This window comes from Salminus brasiliensis, chromosome 5, assembly GCF_030463535.1.
Source record: "Salminus brasiliensis chromosome 5, fSalBra1.hap2, whole genome shotgun sequence".
Lineage (NCBI taxonomy): Eukaryota > Metazoa > Chordata > Actinopteri > Characiformes > Bryconidae > Salminus > Salminus brasiliensis.
In genome coordinates, this window is record NC_132882.1 from 15,391,256 (window position 1) to 15,409,495 (window position 18,240).

The following is an 18,240-nucleotide window of genomic DNA, read 5'->3' on the forward strand; positions in this document are numbered from 1 at the left end:
GACCTTTGAGTACCATCATCTAGCAATTCTCACAGGTAAGAAAGGTTACAGTTTTTAATGGCATTCTCTTACAGTAAACTGAATGTGTGTGTGTCTGTGGTACTGTGGTAAAGAAACTTGTGTGACTGAACAAGAGAGAGAGAAAAACTGATGGGGAGAGAAGAGACTCTGAAGTAACTGATTTACTAAGTGGGGGGTGGTCTTTTCTCTCTCTGTGATCCTAATTCAGAGAACTACAAACAAACCACAGATCACTGACACATCTCTGAGTTACAAAGTTTACTACTGGAGAGAGTGCAAGAGAGGCCGAGAGACTTAAAAATGATTTTAAGGGACTCTTGAAGTGCCTTGCTCAGCTGACCTCAATGGACCTTGCTGTTCACAGTTTACAGTTGAGAACGAGTCACGATCCACTGAATGAGTGGCCTCTGTCAAACGCTCTTGCTTGATTACTTTCTTACTCATAACGAGATACCGCTGATATGGATGCTTCTTGCAGTATATAAGAGTGAGAGAGCGAGCAAGAGCGAGACAGAGAAAGAGAGAGACAGAGAGTGAAAGAGAGCAAATATTGCAGTAGAGTAACTATTTTGGAAAGTATTAAAACATTAGAAAAACATGCAGATGTTAATGGAAATGAGTGAAGGAGGGAAAGAAGGTTAAAGACAACACAAAACACAAACAAGGCTGAGGTGGGCTTAAGTTAGTTGCTGCTTGGGGGATTTTGCTTGACTCATCTTGAGATTTTTGATAACGTAGGTTTGTAGACCTACAGAGTCAGTACCTACTAGGGGTCTGACCCAGTCACATCTCTCTCTCTCTCCCTCGTTCTCAAACACACTCACACGGTAAGGCTCTGGGGTCGAGGGGGGGGGGTGTTAAACTATGTGGTAATTGTGTCGTTATGTAATGTACCTTTGTTGATAGTTTTGTATCAGCTGGATTAAGGTAAACTCAGTGTTTTTGCAGTTTTAAAAAATTGTTAAAAATTGAGAAATTCTGTTATGGGCTGTAAGTAGTGGATGTGAAAGTTGGTGTCTACATGGCTATTCTAGGCTAAACTGAGAAACATGATGCCTTAGAATGTACCTGATTTAACCATGTTATTCATTTCTACATGGATAAAGTATATTACATCAGCACAATTCTTGCTAAAAGTAATAAATTAGTTGATATTCACATTTTAGTCATGGAAATTCAATGTTTTTAAGTGGCCTTTTTTTCTCAGAGTACTGTGTTCAGACTATTTAAGAGTTCTACATGTGTGTTTGCTAATCTGTTTCAATAGAAGCATTTCAGAAAGCTTGCTTCAGGATCTGTACCAGTTAAGCATGCTCTTAGCTAACATCTAATTATTCTATTAATGGCTCAGGCTCAGTTTAGGCTCAGTCTGAGAAGCTTGGGTGGATCAGATCTTCAAAGGTGATCTAAAGATTTTCTTTAATGGTGATGACTCACAAGGACCTTGCTGCTCCTATATGTAGCTGAACAGCTTTTTAATTTTGTCCTATTTTAATAATCTCTGACACTTCTTGTTTCCCCCAATCAGATGCTGATCAAGTGGTACTGTCTCCTTCTCCTAACATCTTTCATCTTGCTTGCTGAACTCCTGAACTGTAATGAAAAACAGTATGAGTGGCCCAACACCAATCCCAAATGGTGCTGCAACAGATGTAAGCCAGGTAATCCAGTCACCCTCATTCTGATAGTCTGAATTGAAGGTACCTAAAGAGTCAGTTGTACTATTATTAAACATTAATACAAGATTATACAAGACCTTTTAGCTCTTTTATGCTTTAAAGACCACTGAGAGCTTGCTGACCTTTACAGTTATGTTAATATGAAGGGAAATGACTTACAATATTTCATGTCAGAAATGACACATCAGGCTTGTAATGTTTGCACTGGGTTGTAGAGAGTTAGAGCTAGACTTGCATGAGGTACAAATAATGTAACTGAAATTCATAACAGGTTATAGTTATATCAAAGATTAAAGATTCTCAGACCTGGTCCTGCAGCACCACTGCCCTGCTCTAAAACAGTCACTTCCACTCAGGAACAGCTTGATACACTGAATCAAGAGTGTTAGAAAACAATAACAGTAGACTATAATGGTTCAGGAGCACTTTAAGAAGCAGCTGGAAGTGACTAAGAGGGAATGAGAAGGGGAAGGATAGAAGTCAATGCTCAAACCAGGAAAAGATGCAAACAAGTAACAAGGAATGTGTAACTTAAGCCTGCTGTACTTTCTGTATTATGGATGTATCATCTATGTGCAAAAGTGGGTGCCTCTGCTCAAATTAGAAGTTTTCTTTTTCTCTAAATGATCATTTCTAATCTGAATTGACCGGAAAAAAAAAAAAAAAAACTAAAAAAACTAAAAACAAACAAACAAACAAATATGTTGAATGAATCAAAACCACATTTGACCAGGGGTGTCTAAATGTTTGCATATGACTATATATATATATATATATATATATATATATATATATATATATATATATATATACCATTCTGGCTCTGTGTACAGGAATGACACATGGCATTCTTGAAAACGATGACTTGCCTGCCTAACAGTAAAGTCTTACTGATACCCTGCATGTGTGGTGATGTGTCAGCGTCAACTGCTGACACATTCCCTTATTGACACATCATAACTAGTAGAATCAGAAAACGTGGCCCTTTGACCACACGTAATCTGTTACCATCATTCAGGAGACTCTAACGACATTACCTGTGCATGTATGTCTGGTAATGCGTGTGCATGTGTGTGTATGTATGACCGGGCAGGAGAACACATGATGACGAGATGTACCGAAGGAGGTGTTGACACAGAGTGTGTATCATGTGGAGACGGCTACTACATGGACGAATACAATTATGAATTGCAATGCCAGCCATGCACTCAGTGCACCAGAGATAGTAAGTCTCAAAGACATTTCACATCGCACATCTGTATGTGTGTAGCAGGTAGCACACACACACACAGATTCATTAATGTGGTTCAGTTTTAGTATTTGCCCCTCATCTATCATTTCTTTGAACCGTTAAATGAATCAACTTCATCGTCTGAAAAGACAGAAATGTTAAATGGCACTCATGAAATGACAGTAACATAAGGAGGGGCATTCCCCTTCACTTAGACATGGGTGGGTTTCCAGCAGAAGCAGAAAGGGGGGTCTCAGGCTCACATTGAAAACACTCTGAGTCACACACACATAACTTGGAATAAAGAGTAAAGTCTTACAACCAGACAATGCACTAGAAAGTTTCCTTCAGAAGGGATGGAAAATAACGAACTGCCAACGTAAAAAGGAAAACTAAAGAGCAAAACAGAACAGTTTTCTATAACTCTACTTTCAGAGAGGTAACCTAGGGTCCAGGCCGTAGCATACGTTTCATTTCATCCTTGGGAAGGGGGGAGAGGAAGGGGGTGGCACTGCTGATACCTAGCATATTAGACTAGCATATTTTTTGAAAAACATATCTTCAGAATGGTGACTTTACAAGTGAAGACAAATTTTTTATGAACTTTGAATGGAAGTCAATGTAAAATAAGAGCTTATTCCCAGTAAGTTAGCGCATTTATGTGTTACAGGGTACAAAGCAGCTACAATGTTCAAACCATGGAGAAAAATAAAACCAGACACTAATGGAGATACATGGTTTTAATTGGACAACTGTGAACAGACTTTTTTTAAATGCACTTTAAAATACTATAATTAAGATGATCAGTGTCCTAACTGTTTTTTAACTCCTTTATTGTTAGCTTTTATAAAAAGAAATACTGCCTAACAAAAGTGCATACAGTGTGGTCAGAAGTTTAAAAACACTCATTATGGACATGAATATCATGGCAATATTGGGCTTTCTATTTCTTTAAACTGGTATGTATATGACAGAATGAGTGACAACACATGTCTTAAATAGAAAAACCAACAGGAATTTGGTGTACCATTTGTGAAAAGGCCACAGGGTCATTGTGCATTCTTCTAAGCAAAATTGAGTTCACTTAAATTTTTGACGTCCTGATACAGACCGAATTTTAAAGCACAGTCCACATATTTGAGGCCAGGGCTTTGGGAAGGCTATTCCAAAAGCTAATCTCTGCAGAATTGTGGCCCAGAAGGAACCCAGTCTGACAACTCAATATAAACTATGGAGCAAAGAGCTGCCACTCACATGATGACATAGAAGAACTCCTGCTGGTTCTTTAAAGAACCTTCCAACAAACATTGTTGAAAATGTCTTAATTTTAGGGGTGAAGGAACATCTTTAGAAACATTAGGGAACCATTTTCCTCCACAGTTTAAAATGAAAGAACCTGCAAAGGGCCCTCAAGGAACGTTTGTTTTGTATTATAGTATTATATATATGTATGTATATATTATATGTATGTATGTATTATATGTTTGTATTGTATTATATATGTTTCTAGCATGTTAGCTTGAGAATAATGTTAGCTTGTGGCTAAAGTGTTAAAGCACAGCATTTGTTCCTACTATAGCACGTTTGTAATGTTGAAATGTTTAATAAAACTTAAAATAGAAACATTATCATCCCTGCTAAAAAAACATCCAGCTCAGGTCCAGATTTTGCTGGAAGCTGGTTACAGATGGTTTAAGATGGTCTTTGATGGTCAAGGTGGTCATCCAGGTGACTACATTTTACCATACAGGTGCTGGTCATAAAATTAGAATATCATGAAAATGTTGATTTATTTCAAGTGTTTATTTCTTTTAAATTTTGATGGTTATAACTGACAACTAATGAAACGCCTAATTCAGTATCTTAGAAAATTAGTATATTACTTAAGACCAATGCAAAAAAAGGATTTTTAGAAATGTTGGCAATATTTAGTTGGGGCTCCTTTAGCCTGGATTACTGCAGCAATGCAGCGTGGCATGGAGTGTTATGAGAGCCCAGGTTTCTCTGATAGTGGCCCTCAGCTCTTCTGCATTGTTGGGTCTGGCGTATCGCATCTTCCTCTTCACAATACCCCATAGATTTTCTACGGGGTTAGGGTCAGGGGAGTTTGCTGGCCAATTAAGAACAGTGATATCATGGTCCTTATACCAGGTACTGGTAGCTTTGGCACTGTGTGCACTGTGCAGGTGATCTGCATCTCCATAAAGTTGGTCAGCAGCAGGAAGCATCAAGTGCTCTAAAACTTCTTGGTAGACGGCTGTGTTGACCTTGGACCTCAGAAAACACAGTGAACCAAGACCAGCAGATGACATGGACCTCAAGCAACGTAGATTCTGTGCATCTCCTCTCGTCCTCCAGACTCTGGGACCTTGATATCCAAAGGCAATGCAAAATTTACTTTCATCAGAGAACATAACTTTGGAGCACTCAGAAGCAGTCCAATCCTTTTTGTCTTTAGCAGTCCAGATCTTTTGTGTCTTGCCCTCCTTGTGCAAGGTGTCAGTGGTTGTCATTTGGACAACTGTCAAGTCAGCAGTCTTCCCCATGATTGTGTAGCCAACAGAACTAGACTGAGAGACCATTTAAAGGCCTTTGCAGGTGTTTTGAGTTAATTAGCTGATTAGAGTGTGGCACCAGGTGTCTTCAATATTGAACCTTTTCACAGTATTCTAATTTACTGAGATACTGAATTTGGGGTTAGTTGTCAGTCATAACCATCAAAATAAAAAAAAATAAACACTTGAAATATATCAGTATGTGTGTAATGAATATAATATACAAGTTCAACTTTTTGAATGGAATTACTGAAATTAATCTGAAATAAACTTTTTCATGATATTCTAATTTTATGACCTGTACTAGTAATCCAGCTGATTAACCAGCTCTTGACAAGCATAGGGTATTTCATATTCATATTCTGTCATATTTCATTAGATGTTGATGGACTAGCTAATGGTCTTTGAGCATGAGCAGCTTGACCAAGCTGATCATCAACAGTTTTATTATCAGCAGGGATGTTAACATAGGGTACATTTTCATGTAATGAAATAACAGCCTGAAGCCTGAAGCCTCTCCCTAGATTTGCAGCCCTATTTTCTAAGTTCTCTCCCTCTATCTCTTCAGTCTTCTGCAGTCACCATAGGCTCAAAATATTGAATGAAAAATCCAATGTATTAAATTGTGTCGATTTATGATACCTCTGCATTGTTACACCTCTTATCAATCACCCATACAGTATGTGTGATACGTGTTATTATGTTTGTAGATATGGAGTTAAAACACGATTGCACTAAAACAAGAAATACAGTGTGTCGCTGTCAGGTTGGATTTCAATGCAACAATGATCAGTGTGAGCAATGTGAGAAAATCCCCCGACCATCAACAACAACAATAACAACAACTACAGCTGTGACCACTAGTACCAAACCTAAAGGGCATACAAAACCTTTTCAAGGTAAGCATTCAAGAATAAACACACATACACATGCATGCACATTCTTACTTACCACCTCACACTACATACATATTTTATGACCATTAAAGGTAAATGACATGTGTGTACATGTTCCACATCCATCTGAAGCTTGCCTGTCTCCACACACAAAAAAACAGTACTAGAAGTTTGGCGATATTGACTTATTCTTTCTCTCTTTGTCTCCCTTTTCTCCCACTCACTCTCAATCAATCTCTCACAGACAGTGTGTGGATCTCTCTGAGTCTGTGTTGTGCGTGTGTGTGCATTCTGCTTACCTGTTTCATTCTCATCAGCAGACACACACCTGCATGTGGATGGGCCATATCAGCATTTACTGGTCAGTAACACCTTATGCCTTCACTTCATTTTCGAATTTAACACCTATATACTTTTATTTATTCGAAATTCCGTACCTGCTTATCTGCTTGATTTACTCCACAGATTCCTGTTTTTGGAACCTCAAGAAGAGCTCAGATTCCAGTGAGTGCACAGAGGAGGAGGAGGTGTCGATGCCAATCCAGGAGGTGTCCGGAGGAAAGACAGAGTGTCCGGAAGAAGTCTGAGAGAGATGGAGGCAAGAGGTTTCACATGAGTGTGTGGCTGGAGTATTAAGTCTGACTGAGATACACACACACACACACACACGGCTCTACCATGATCTTCAGAGAGAAGGCACAAGGAAACATGATGTCGTCCCTTCTTCATTCACTGAGCCCAACTGCACAGACACAGATACTCACTTACACATACATATCGTTGCTGTTGCACAAAAATCTCATATCTCTAAAATAGCAACTTTACAAGAGTAGGAAAACACCTTCTTAGCCTTTAGTGGAAGTCAGTGTAAACATGTAAAATAGTGGAGCACTTCTGTTGGTCAGGATATAATGGAAAACTGCCAGATTTATATTACATCAGTAAAAAAGTGAAAAATGGCAAGAAAAGTAACAGGTCAGTACCTGCTTTTGGTAGGTATTGACCACTGCATAACCTAAACCGATAAGCCAGCTGATTAACCAGCTCTTGACCAGTATAGCAAATGTTACCAGCTTGACCAGCATACTGGACAACTGCCAGATTCATATTACGTCAGTGAAAAAGTAGAAAACAGCAGAAAAAAGGGGGTTGTTATGTACTTTTGGTAGGTACTGACCACTGCATAGCACCGTTTTAGAGATGCTCTGACCTAGTTGTCTCGTCCTCACAATTTGGCCCTTGTCAAAGTCGTCTTAGATCCTTATGCCTGACCATTTTCACTGCTTCCCACACACCAACTTTAAGAAGTCTGTTCACTTGCTTCCAAATATAATAATTCCCACCCCTTGACAGGTGCAATTATAATGAGTTAATCAATGTTATTCACCTCACCTGTCATTGTTTTGTTTATTATATAGCTAATCAGAGTTTTTTTTTATTTAATTTAATTTCATTCACTATTTACACACAGAATTTCCATGGCACAGAATGAGAATGAGAAAAAAAACATCAACAACAAAAAAACGTATGCACTTGCTTTTTTTTGATAGTTTGGGGGCTTCAAAATTCAGAAAGTTAGACATTTTTAAAACACTCAGTGATTTCAAGATTTTTTAGTTGGGTAATCGGTTTGACTTCATGCTATGCATGAAAGTATAAGGAGATGCTATGCATGAAATCTTATTAAAAAATGTAATACTTTATATAATATATATCATATCCAGTATGCAGAGCAGGTTTAGAGTTTCATTGTAAAAGCTAAATTGTGCACACAGTGCTGCTCTACTGGCAAGTTTTAAAGAAATGTTGGTAGGCCTGGCTGATGGCCAATTTACTCCCAACTGCCAACATGATGCAGAAAATACACCATAAACTAATGTTCCCTCCAATATACACTATATCTAGTAGGGATCTACAGTCTTATGCAAAAGTTTGAGGAAAATCCTCTACATGAGGCTTAAATGTAATTTTGTGTCACTTTGAGAAGTCTACATTAAGACACTTGCTGTATTTCTTAGTTGTGTTTCTGTGATTTCTCCATTCTCCTAGTTACAGTCCATTCCAGTACTAACCTGCCTGCTTCTCAGTTTTACAGTGATATGCCAAAGTTTGGACACCCCATACTGCTGATTTTAAAAGTACAGATGAGTTAGCAGATATTTTAAATATGATGCATTCCGATTGTTTTTGAACTCTGAACTTTGATTTATTTTTTTTTGTTGTTATTTTTTATGCACATTTTAGAGCACAATTTCTATTTATTTGCGTAACAATACTTATTCATAAAGAAATTATATATATTAAAAAAAACATTTATAATAAAAAACATACACTGTATGTCCAAATTATTTGGGACACCCCTTCTAATGAATGCATGCAGCTATTTTAAGTTGCACCCACTGCTGACACAGATATGCCTCCTGTCAGGCGTGGGCTAGAGGGGTATAAAGCCCTCCTACATTGAGCTGTGGAGCAGTAGATCTGTGTTCTCTGGAATGATGGTCCTGGAGTTCCTCACTAAATCTCTTGATGCTGAATGCATTCCAAATCCCACAGAAATGCTCCAAAATCTAGTAGACACTCTAGAAACTTTTAAAACTCTAGATTTTGGAAAGAACAGTGAATGAACAGGTGTCCCAATACTTTTATCCATATATAGTGTATAAAATGATGAAAATTAAACTACTAAACATTGAAACTAAAATTGAACTATTAAACATGTGTTTTAAATTGTCTCAGTTTAAGGTTTTCTCAGTATGTTAACTGAAGAAAATAAACAGGTGGTGTTTGTTATAGTGTGCAGATATGTTCTTTGTACAGGTTTTTCTTGTGTAAAAAATGAAAAGTACTGTACACTGAAACTTAAATAAATGTCTTGTTATTTCTATTGCCTCTGGGAAATACATACACATTTGTTGTAACATACAGACTGGAAGATAAAAATCAGAATAGCTTTTTTTATCTTAGATAAAATAATACAAGGATACAATACAGCAACATATAATACATACAGTACACACCAAAAATACAATTAAATTACATTTGGACAGTAATTAATCTAGTTATAAATTTATGATAGGACAGTATCATCTTCACTGTCAGATCAAAACCTTAAATTGTGTAAACATTTCATTATAAACAAACCTGTAGAAATGGTCCAAAACTTACTTTATATTATCATAAGTTAAAAGTGAACAAAGTTTTTGACCTCATGGGAGATACAAGGTTTCTTTTCTGCAGTGACAATCTAATACTGTACTAATCTTAGAATTACAAAAATACAAAACACTCTAATAATAAGAGTTACATAGACAACAGAGGTTACTCCCCTCACTTAACACTGCACAGTGCATGTGCAGGGGGACTTCATTTCTGAATAATGCATAGTAAGTAGGCTTAGGGATGTAGAAGAAACCAGTGCAACCTCCGGAGGCCTGGATACACTTGGCTGATTTGACTTGTTTTATAAAACCAAGTGAGTTATCCAACAGTAACCATTTAATGCCGATAATTACCACGCTTATTGATAAACGGCCATCCCATTTACTGTATATTATACCATGTTTCCATTGCCGCATTGGTATCCAGGCCTTTTGGAGATTTGTTGATGCATCTTCATCTACAAATGTGAACAACGTGACTGAAACAGGCTCCAAGGCCTTATTCATGTGTCCACACATACACACATGTTCAAGCATGCTTGCATACTTATACACACAAATTTCTACACTTGTGCATATCTGCAAACAGAAGCTGTTTCATGCTGCTTTTTGTCAAGACCCAGGCAGACAGGTTCAGGCCAGCTGTGGAGTGGGGCGACATTATGAGTGTAAACCGATCTTTGGATGGGCCTCAGAGCCAAAGATTGTGTGTAGAGTACTCATAAAGCTCAAAGCACCTGCAGCATTCGCACAGCAAATGAAAGGGGATTTTTTCCAAATTTCCATCTACTACAGCCCTTCTTCTTTGGACATGTGGCACTCCTTCCCTTGCTCCTGGAAAGGGAAAAAGATATGATCTGTGTCTCTACTGTTTTCTTCGGTAGAGAGAGGGAGTGCTGGGGAGGTAGGACAGTGCAGTTCGCTCTCGTTTAAGCCTCCCTGCTGGAGATGCTCTTCATCCTTCTCTCTTCCATTCTGTCCAAACTGGTTCAGCAAACTAACAAACACTGTGCCTGCACCATATATGTGGAGAGGACCTGGGAGAGATAGATTGTAAAGTTTACATGAATAGATTTTAAAGGGGTTTCTTACCAGGGAAATAATACCTTTAAATTTCTGGACATTGAAGGTGTCAAAATAAGCAAATAGGAAGAAAGATTTATTAAAAAAAGGTAATACAAATATAAAGAAGCTGAATTTCAGGACAGCGCAGAGTTGTGGGAACATTTACTGTACTCATCTGGCCCAAGCACTGTGGATTTAAGCCACGTTCAATTCACACTGGATCTCTGAACATGCAAATCAGTTTGACCAGCCAGATCAGATCCTGTGTGACCAAATAATCCTACTTTTGAAGCCTTAGTTAACATGCACATGAATACGCAAGTAAACGCAACAATGGTCTGATCATACAAATAAGATCTGGTCCCTTGTCAACACTCTTTGTGTCTTTGTGTGAACAAAGCCTGAGCTACAGTTTTCAAAAACTGCCCAATCATGCCCTGTATGTGCTCTATATGTTCTACGGGTTACATGTTAAAACTCTTGGATATCTGATATCTGAAAATGATTCTTAAAGCTGTTTATCTGGACCGTATGTATTTATTTGTTAAAAAAATAATCATCATAATAATATATATAAAATAATAATAGTAAATATAAATAAACAATACATTGTGATTTTGAATGTACATTTCTTAGCTTAAGCATTTCCAAACCCCTTTTCAAGGAAGGTCAGTATTTACAGCTACTGTCCAATTCCTCACTTATCCTATCAGTAAATCAGGTAAGCTGCTGATGGAACTGAAAAAAAAAATCCATACAGTGTCTGAAGTTCATGGAGAGGTCAGCAACCAAACCCATATTATTTTTGTTGAATTCTACACAGTCAAATATATTATTAATATAATGACCACCTACTTAATAGTGCCTTGGCTTGGAAGACACTAGCGAGATGCCATGACATGGACTGTATTAGGTGGCCTCTGTACACCAGATTCTCTGATTCCTTTTGCCCGGTGCCATGTTTTGCACTTTTGGACATCAGTTAAATCACATTCTTTGCTCTGCTACAACTGACTGGTTATACATGCAGCAAACCTTGTACATACATGTGGCATCTTTGACATCCTGGGCCAAGTTAATTAGAAACCACTGATGTGACTCTGACAGTGAGCTGCTGAAATTAAGGTGTGCTAAAAATGGACTTCTTGCTCCACAAGCCATTGGTGCAACAGCAAGCCAGGGGTGCTTAATTCCACTATTAGGTAGGCGGTCATAATATTCCGATATGGCAGTGCATATTGCAACTATTGTTTTACTGTATCCTTTTTTACTGGGGAAAAAAATTAAACAGCTCTAAATAACTTTCTTGAATCTTCATTTTGATCTTGTCATTTGATGTTTTAACTAGTCAAAATAGGAATATTGCTACTATACGCTACCACACTAATGCAATGTGCATTACAGGACCAGACACAGGTAGCTGGTATTATATAACAGAGTTGAGGTAGTGTGAAATTATAGTAGAAGCTTTTACTTTTCACATAGCACAGTCACATCATTTCAATTTCCGTTTGCTCACAGCAGTAACTCTGTAGCAAAGTCCGTATTCTGTACTTAACATCCACATAATTTAAATGATCACATGACATTCAGAGGAAAATACACAGAACAAAATGGTTCAGCTTTAAAATATTTTTGTTTACCCAAAGGTGTGATGGCAGCAATTTTCAAAAGCACTATTTATTTTTCCAAAAGACAAAAACAGCATGCACACAGACAGCCATATTTAGGTATTTCAGAGAATACAAAAGGTACTCTGAGATGTCCAGCCTTAGTAGTAATAGGTGATCCACCTTTTTAATTATCTAGCCAGTTATTCAGATGGTGATACTAATAATGTACCTAAGTTTCCAGGAGGATGAACAGGCTGCTCTGTGCTGGCAGGCTGAGGAGTAGGGCAGTCTGAGGTGCTACTGGTGGGTAAAAGTGGGTGTGAATCCACACTCCTCGCTTGGATCTGTCTGATCGGTTCACTTATTTGAGAAGTCATAGTAGCAACATCGCCCTGCAACCAATAAAAGGAGGGTTACACAAAAGTACACTTAGGTACGGTCATGAAGATGATGCAGCTGTTTGTTTAAAATTCTGTTATTCCCAAGAATGGACACAAGACTTTACTGTAGAACTGTCCTTAAGTATTGTAGTTATTCCTTAAGTAGCTGTAGCGCACTAAAAAAAGTTTTTTGTCTCCTTTTGTCGGAGCAACTCTCCAGGGAAGGCTTTTCTACTAGAGCAATGCTGTGGGAATTTGATTGCATCCAGAGAGTTGGAAGATCACCACTCCACCTCATCTCCAACTATTCCCAGAAGTATTTGATGGAGCACTATCATTCCAGTGAACACAGTTCACCTGCTCCACAGCTGAATGCTGGGGGGCTTTATACTTCTTTTGCCCATGCCCTGTATTAGGCATGGTGCCAATAGCTATGTTTATCAGCTCCAGAAAGTCATATTCTATTGGCAAGGCTTCTCTACAGGGACTAGACAAGCTGTGTTTATGTTCATCTGGATGCACTCATTCATTAGAAGGGGTGTCCACAAACATTTGGCCATATAGTGTATCACATTAGACCTGTAGCACTAATTCTTGCTTCTCTGCAGTACTCTTTATATCTTTACTAAGGGTGATGTTGGTTTACCCCATCCCATTACTCAAGTCCTAGGACAACTAACTCACAGCATTCTCAGAATTAACTGGTGAAATGATCTCTAAATAATATCCATACAGATTCTTCTATGTTCAACTGTAGCTGATGATTTAAAAACGACATCTACAGTCATGGACATAGATTACCTTTTGATTACCATATGAGCATCGCTTCACCACTGGTGGAGAAAAAAAACACAAAAAGAACAAAGGAATTAGTAGATTTACAGAATGAGCCATCAAGCTCAGCTGTGAGCTGCTTTACAAATCTGGAAAAAAGTGTGTTACGTGTACGTGAACTTACAGTTCTTGAGGCACTCTTTTTTTTGTCTTCTGCAGAGAAGCAATGTGATGACAATGATCAAGAGAATACTCAACAGCACTACAATTACAATCCATACCTTCCACATATCTGCTGTACAGGAGAGAGAGAGAAAGAGAAAGAAATGTGTCACGTATTACATTCTGTGCTGTTGAAACACTTAATATATCCAAATGTATTCAGAGATTTCCTCTCATGAGTCAATTCACCTACGTAAGAAGCCCTCTTTTCACTGAAACAGGTGTTCAGCTGTAGATGATCTGGAGAAGTGATCTAACTAACCGGCGATATGAGCCTATGGTTACCATTCTTAATGCCAAGCCTCATCTAGAAGGTTCTCTAAGGTGCTGGAGCTCCATCTAATACCTTCAGGATGAGTTGGAGGCGCTTATGATCCAGAACTAATCATCTACCATCAGTACCTGACCTCCCTAATGCTCTTAAGATCATCAATCTTCCAACATCTAAAGTAAAGCCTTTTCAGAAAAGTAGCAGCTGTTACTACAGCAACCTGTCTATTACTATCCCTAATTTCAGAGGAAACTCTAGATGTCTACAAACCTGCTCTAAAACCAAGAAAAAGGTCAAAGACCCCAAACTCAGGAGTGTGAAGAGTGTTCTTACCATGCGTTCTTTGACTACTAGGTGCAGGGTTAGCAGAGGCTGAAGTGGACTGGGAGGTTGGGATAGGGCTACAGATTTTGCACTGGTTTATGTATAAATCTCTCTTACTGCAGAAAAAGCCGTCCATACAGTGACACACCACATCAGACACACTGCTGCAATTCTTCACCACCTGCATGTTTAACCCTAACACACACACAATATGAGATCAAATGTTGGAAGGGCAAAGCATCATGGTATTTGTAAATGCATTATAAAGAGCAGATAGAGCCGTGTTACATGGTTGGCAGTTCAGGTAGCAGCGATGGCAGGATCTCTCTCTGTTCGTCTGACTCATGTAGCAATCAGCTGGACATTTAGAACACTTATGACAAGATGCCAAGTATTTTCCTAGAAGATTGGATAAAGGAGGAGGTGGCAGAGAAGGAAGAAGATTATCAAGTGATTCATTACACATTTACAGGCTAGCCTGCATTAGCAATATGTTTGAACCATCCAGTGAAAATCCATAGCATTAGAACCACCTGCCTAATATTCAGTAGGTCCTCCTTGTGCCGACACAAATTTGACCATTTAAAACATGAACTCCACAATGTCTTAAGGTGTTCTGTGGTATCCGACACCAAGATGTTAGCAGCAGCTCTTTTAATGGCCGCATCAATGAAACTTAAGATGCCCCAGACCCTGTTGCCAGTTCATTGGTTGTCCTTTTTTAAACCACTTTTGACCACTGTATACTAGAGAAACCCCACAAGACCAGCCTGATGTTTTGGAGATGCTTGGACCCAGTCGTCTAGCCATCACAATTTGACCCTTGGCAAAGTGGCTCAGATTCTTGTGTCTTTGTCCATATTTCCTGCTTTTAACAAATCAGCTTCAAGAACTGACTGTTCACTTGCTGCCAAGTATATCCCGTCCCTTGACAGATGCAGACCTGTCAGTGGTGCTAACGCTATGACTGACCGCTGAATCTGTAATCATTGGTAAAATATGATGTTGCAGAGGTTAAAGTGAGATTTGTAGGTAGGCGTAATTAAAACCACACCTAATCTGATCTGACAATTTTACAGTATTCTCATCATTATTAAACACTAAATGTCACAGTTTATGGTTTCATCTTCTGGATGACAAGAGGTGTAAGATTTGATTGCTTTAACAGCAAACTTGGCAGCTGTTCCGGTTAACTGAGCACATCCTTCCTGTACATGCTTAACATCTGCACAAAGATGTTTTTGTTCTTATGGGGGCATCTTCAAATCTGAAGAGCAGACCTACCATCATGTGTCAGTGCATGAATACATTCATTCTGGATAACCACACACACACACACTCCACAATGTATATACACAAAGGTGTGTATGTGGGGTAGGGTTGTGTGGAGGGTATAAGAGAGAAAGTGAGTATGTGTGTCAGCCTCTGTTAACCTTTGTGCTGAGTCTGGACTCTCAGAAGGAGAGATGAGAGTAGCAAAACAGGACGTTACATGCAGGCTTAGGCGCCGCTGGTGGTGTTCTACAGAAGGAAGTGGTTTATGTTTCTGTGTCAATGCGCTCTGTTTCCCATCAGAGAGAGAGAGAGAGTGAGAGAGAGAGAAAGACGGACAGACTGACAGAGGCACAGGCACACTTCTCATGAATTGTGCAAGGAAAACCACAAGTCTTCTGACTGCAAAGATAAGAATGTCCGGTCGTGTATGAATCTCAAAGAGCAAAAAGACAGAAACAGACTAAAGTATATATTTCTGTGTCTAATTACAAGTGCGTACACACACAGAAAAGTGAACATGCGTTGCAGAAGTGAGCTAAGGAAAGTGATCTCACCTGGTGGACACTCAAGGCATGCTCCTTGAGAATTCTCCATTCTACTGCCATCAGCGTCCTGCAGAGCACAAGTACAAAATTTAGTTCACAAGCACATTTTAACATCTTGGCTGATTAGTTACATTTGGGGGGAGGAAAAAACTGTGTAAATATGATTTCTTTTATCTTTCCTATAAAGACCTGTATATACTACTGACATTTGAGACTTTTAAGTATATGACACTAAGCTAGGTGATCTGTTCCTTAAATGTGCTTTATTTTAGTCATGTTTTAGTATGTTTATACTTTAAGATGCAATAAAATTATTAATTCTGAACAGTCAAGTTTTACAATATTAAAAAAGGGATATTTCAATCATTTAAACACTTTCTTTTATCTAAAATAATAATAATAATAATAAGAAGAAGAAGAACAAAAACAACAACAACAAGAACAACAACAAGAACAACAGCATATTAAAGTGAAATAGAAGAAATGTTTAAATAAAGATGAGAAAGTTACCAGAGGAAGAGCAGAGATCAGTCCACTCATCAGTATCACCATGACAACATGTAGCAACTTCACCAACATCTAGTCATAAAATAGTCAGGAGTATAAACACCAGCAGAGCACAACGTAGACGTACACCATCATAAAAAACATACAGCAAATATGAATACATGGCAACACAATGACAATGTTCATTTAGTCTTTCTGTTCATAAAAAAAAAAAATGCTACATTTTATAAACACCAACCAGAGAAAACAACGTAATCACGTCACCGAGCACAATACGATCATTTATTTCAACCTAACCTAGCTAGCTAATTGAAATTAGCTTAAATTAATAATTCTGTAGTAATAGTAGTAGTCTAGGATCTAGTACTGAATAAATATCGAGCCAAATTGTTTACATTAAACTTGACTTTATTGTTTTTTATTGGTTTGGGTTTATTCCTATCTCAGCAGATATGTGAGTGATGTAGAGATGTGTTCCTTTATGGAGCTTTTCCACTGGGTACTAATTCAATCCGGAACATCTGTACCGTGGTCGGGTAGCTAGCTACCTCTGTTCCTTTCCGTCAGCAGCTGGCCCGCAAAGGAGGAGGGGTCCTCCAGCTGTGCGCGCGCCTCTGTGTGCCTCTTAATCCATTTATAACACTAATATTCGTTCGTATTTATAGCCAAACTGCTTTAACAGGTGCCTGCATGGTTATGTTTAGTTAGCTACATGTCGTGTTTAATTAATTATCTGAAGTAGCTAAAGATGCCCTACACGGCGCCAAAACAGTGGTTTAACGCTGTCGAAGAAGTGACCAGATTCTAGCTTTCTAACTTTTGCCAACTCGCTTGCTAACTGCTAACGTTAATCTAACAGCCTTGTATTTCATTCAGATCGATTACTGTCTTAAGAGAGCGGCGCACACCGCTGGAGGAGAGACAGAAAATAGTAGCTCTCTGAAGAGCTCTCTCTGTGGTGAAACTCAAGACACAGTCTGCTGGCTGTGGCGTTTTTAGCATCGCCTGAACATCGCGGTTCGGTAAGCTTGGTCCAGCCCAACGCCAGAGGTAACCATAGCAGCACGAGCATTTAGATATATGGCACTAAAACCGATGCCACACTGGGGGTCACAGCTTTGAGGGGTACTCGGTGGCAAAGCGCCATAAAGCTACAGCACCCATACAGAATGTGGCTGTGGTAAAAAACCAAAAAACTAAAAGAAAGTAAATAGACAGCAGAAGAACTGAGAGATACAGTACCTTGCACACAATACAGCTGCTGCTTTCACTCCTTTGTTCTCGTCCTCTGTGAGAGCCACCCTCTCTCAGCTCTCCACTCACCTCTGTAATTTTTTCCTCACCTGATCTTTCTTCCTGTCATTTCATCATACTGTTTTCAAATCTCTCTTCAGTAGACTGCAGTAAGAACATGCCACAGACACATGCTCCGAATACTACGTCAGCTGCTTTTTTACGTCTGCTTTGCCACTTTTTATGTACCTGATGTGGGAAAAACACTGGGTGTTAACAAGCAGAGTGCAGGAAGGTGTCCTAAGTGCATATTAACAGCAAACTATATATATATATATATATATATCCATCCATTCATATGCAAGAAAATACAGTCATCTTTCTCTGAAAAACATCTATGCTCAACGCATGTTACGCACTCTCTCCAGTCCAGTGCTGTATTTCCACTTAAGAAATGAACATCAAAACGTCTGAGATAGAAAAGGTCA

At 38.7% G+C, this 18,240-nt stretch overlaps 2 protein-coding genes across 3 annotated transcripts; one reads left to right on the forward strand and one right to left on the reverse strand.

Annotated features, from left to right (window-relative positions):
- Positions 1-1,536: 1,536 nt before the first annotated feature.
- On the forward strand, positions 1,537-9,172 carry LOC140555509 (tumor necrosis factor receptor superfamily member 6-like). Its single transcript, XM_072678766.1, has 5 exons — positions 1,537-1,682; positions 2,794-2,925; positions 6,197-6,385; positions 6,627-6,743; positions 6,848-9,172. The coding sequence occupies exons 1-5, from the start codon at positions 1,550-1,552 to the stop codon at positions 6,967-6,969; spliced, it is 693 nt and encodes a 230-aa protein (XP_072534867.1). The 5' UTR covers positions 1,537-1,549; the 3' UTR covers positions 6,970-9,172.
- Positions 9,173-9,244: 72 nt separating this feature from the next.
- LOC140556069 (uncharacterized) lies at positions 9,245-17,795 on the reverse strand. 2 transcript variants are annotated; one of them, XM_072679564.1, is made up of 9 exons: positions 17,762-17,795; positions 16,523-16,591; positions 16,022-16,079; positions 14,481-14,591; positions 14,202-14,387; positions 13,560-13,667; positions 13,403-13,434; positions 12,451-12,613; positions 9,245-10,580 (listed from the first exon to the last, which is right to left on the reverse strand). In XM_072679564.1, the coding sequence occupies exons 2-9, from the start codon at positions 16,589-16,591 to the stop codon at positions 10,333-10,335; spliced, it is 975 nt and encodes a 324-aa protein (XP_072535665.1). In that variant the 5' UTR covers positions 17,762-17,795; the 3' UTR covers positions 9,245-10,332. The 2 variants fall into 2 exon arrangements, with proteins under 2 accessions (XP_072535665.1, XP_072535664.1); XM_072679563.1 differs by having other exon boundaries at positions 13,560-13,670.
- Between the last annotated feature and the right edge of the window lie 445 nt (positions 17,796-18,240).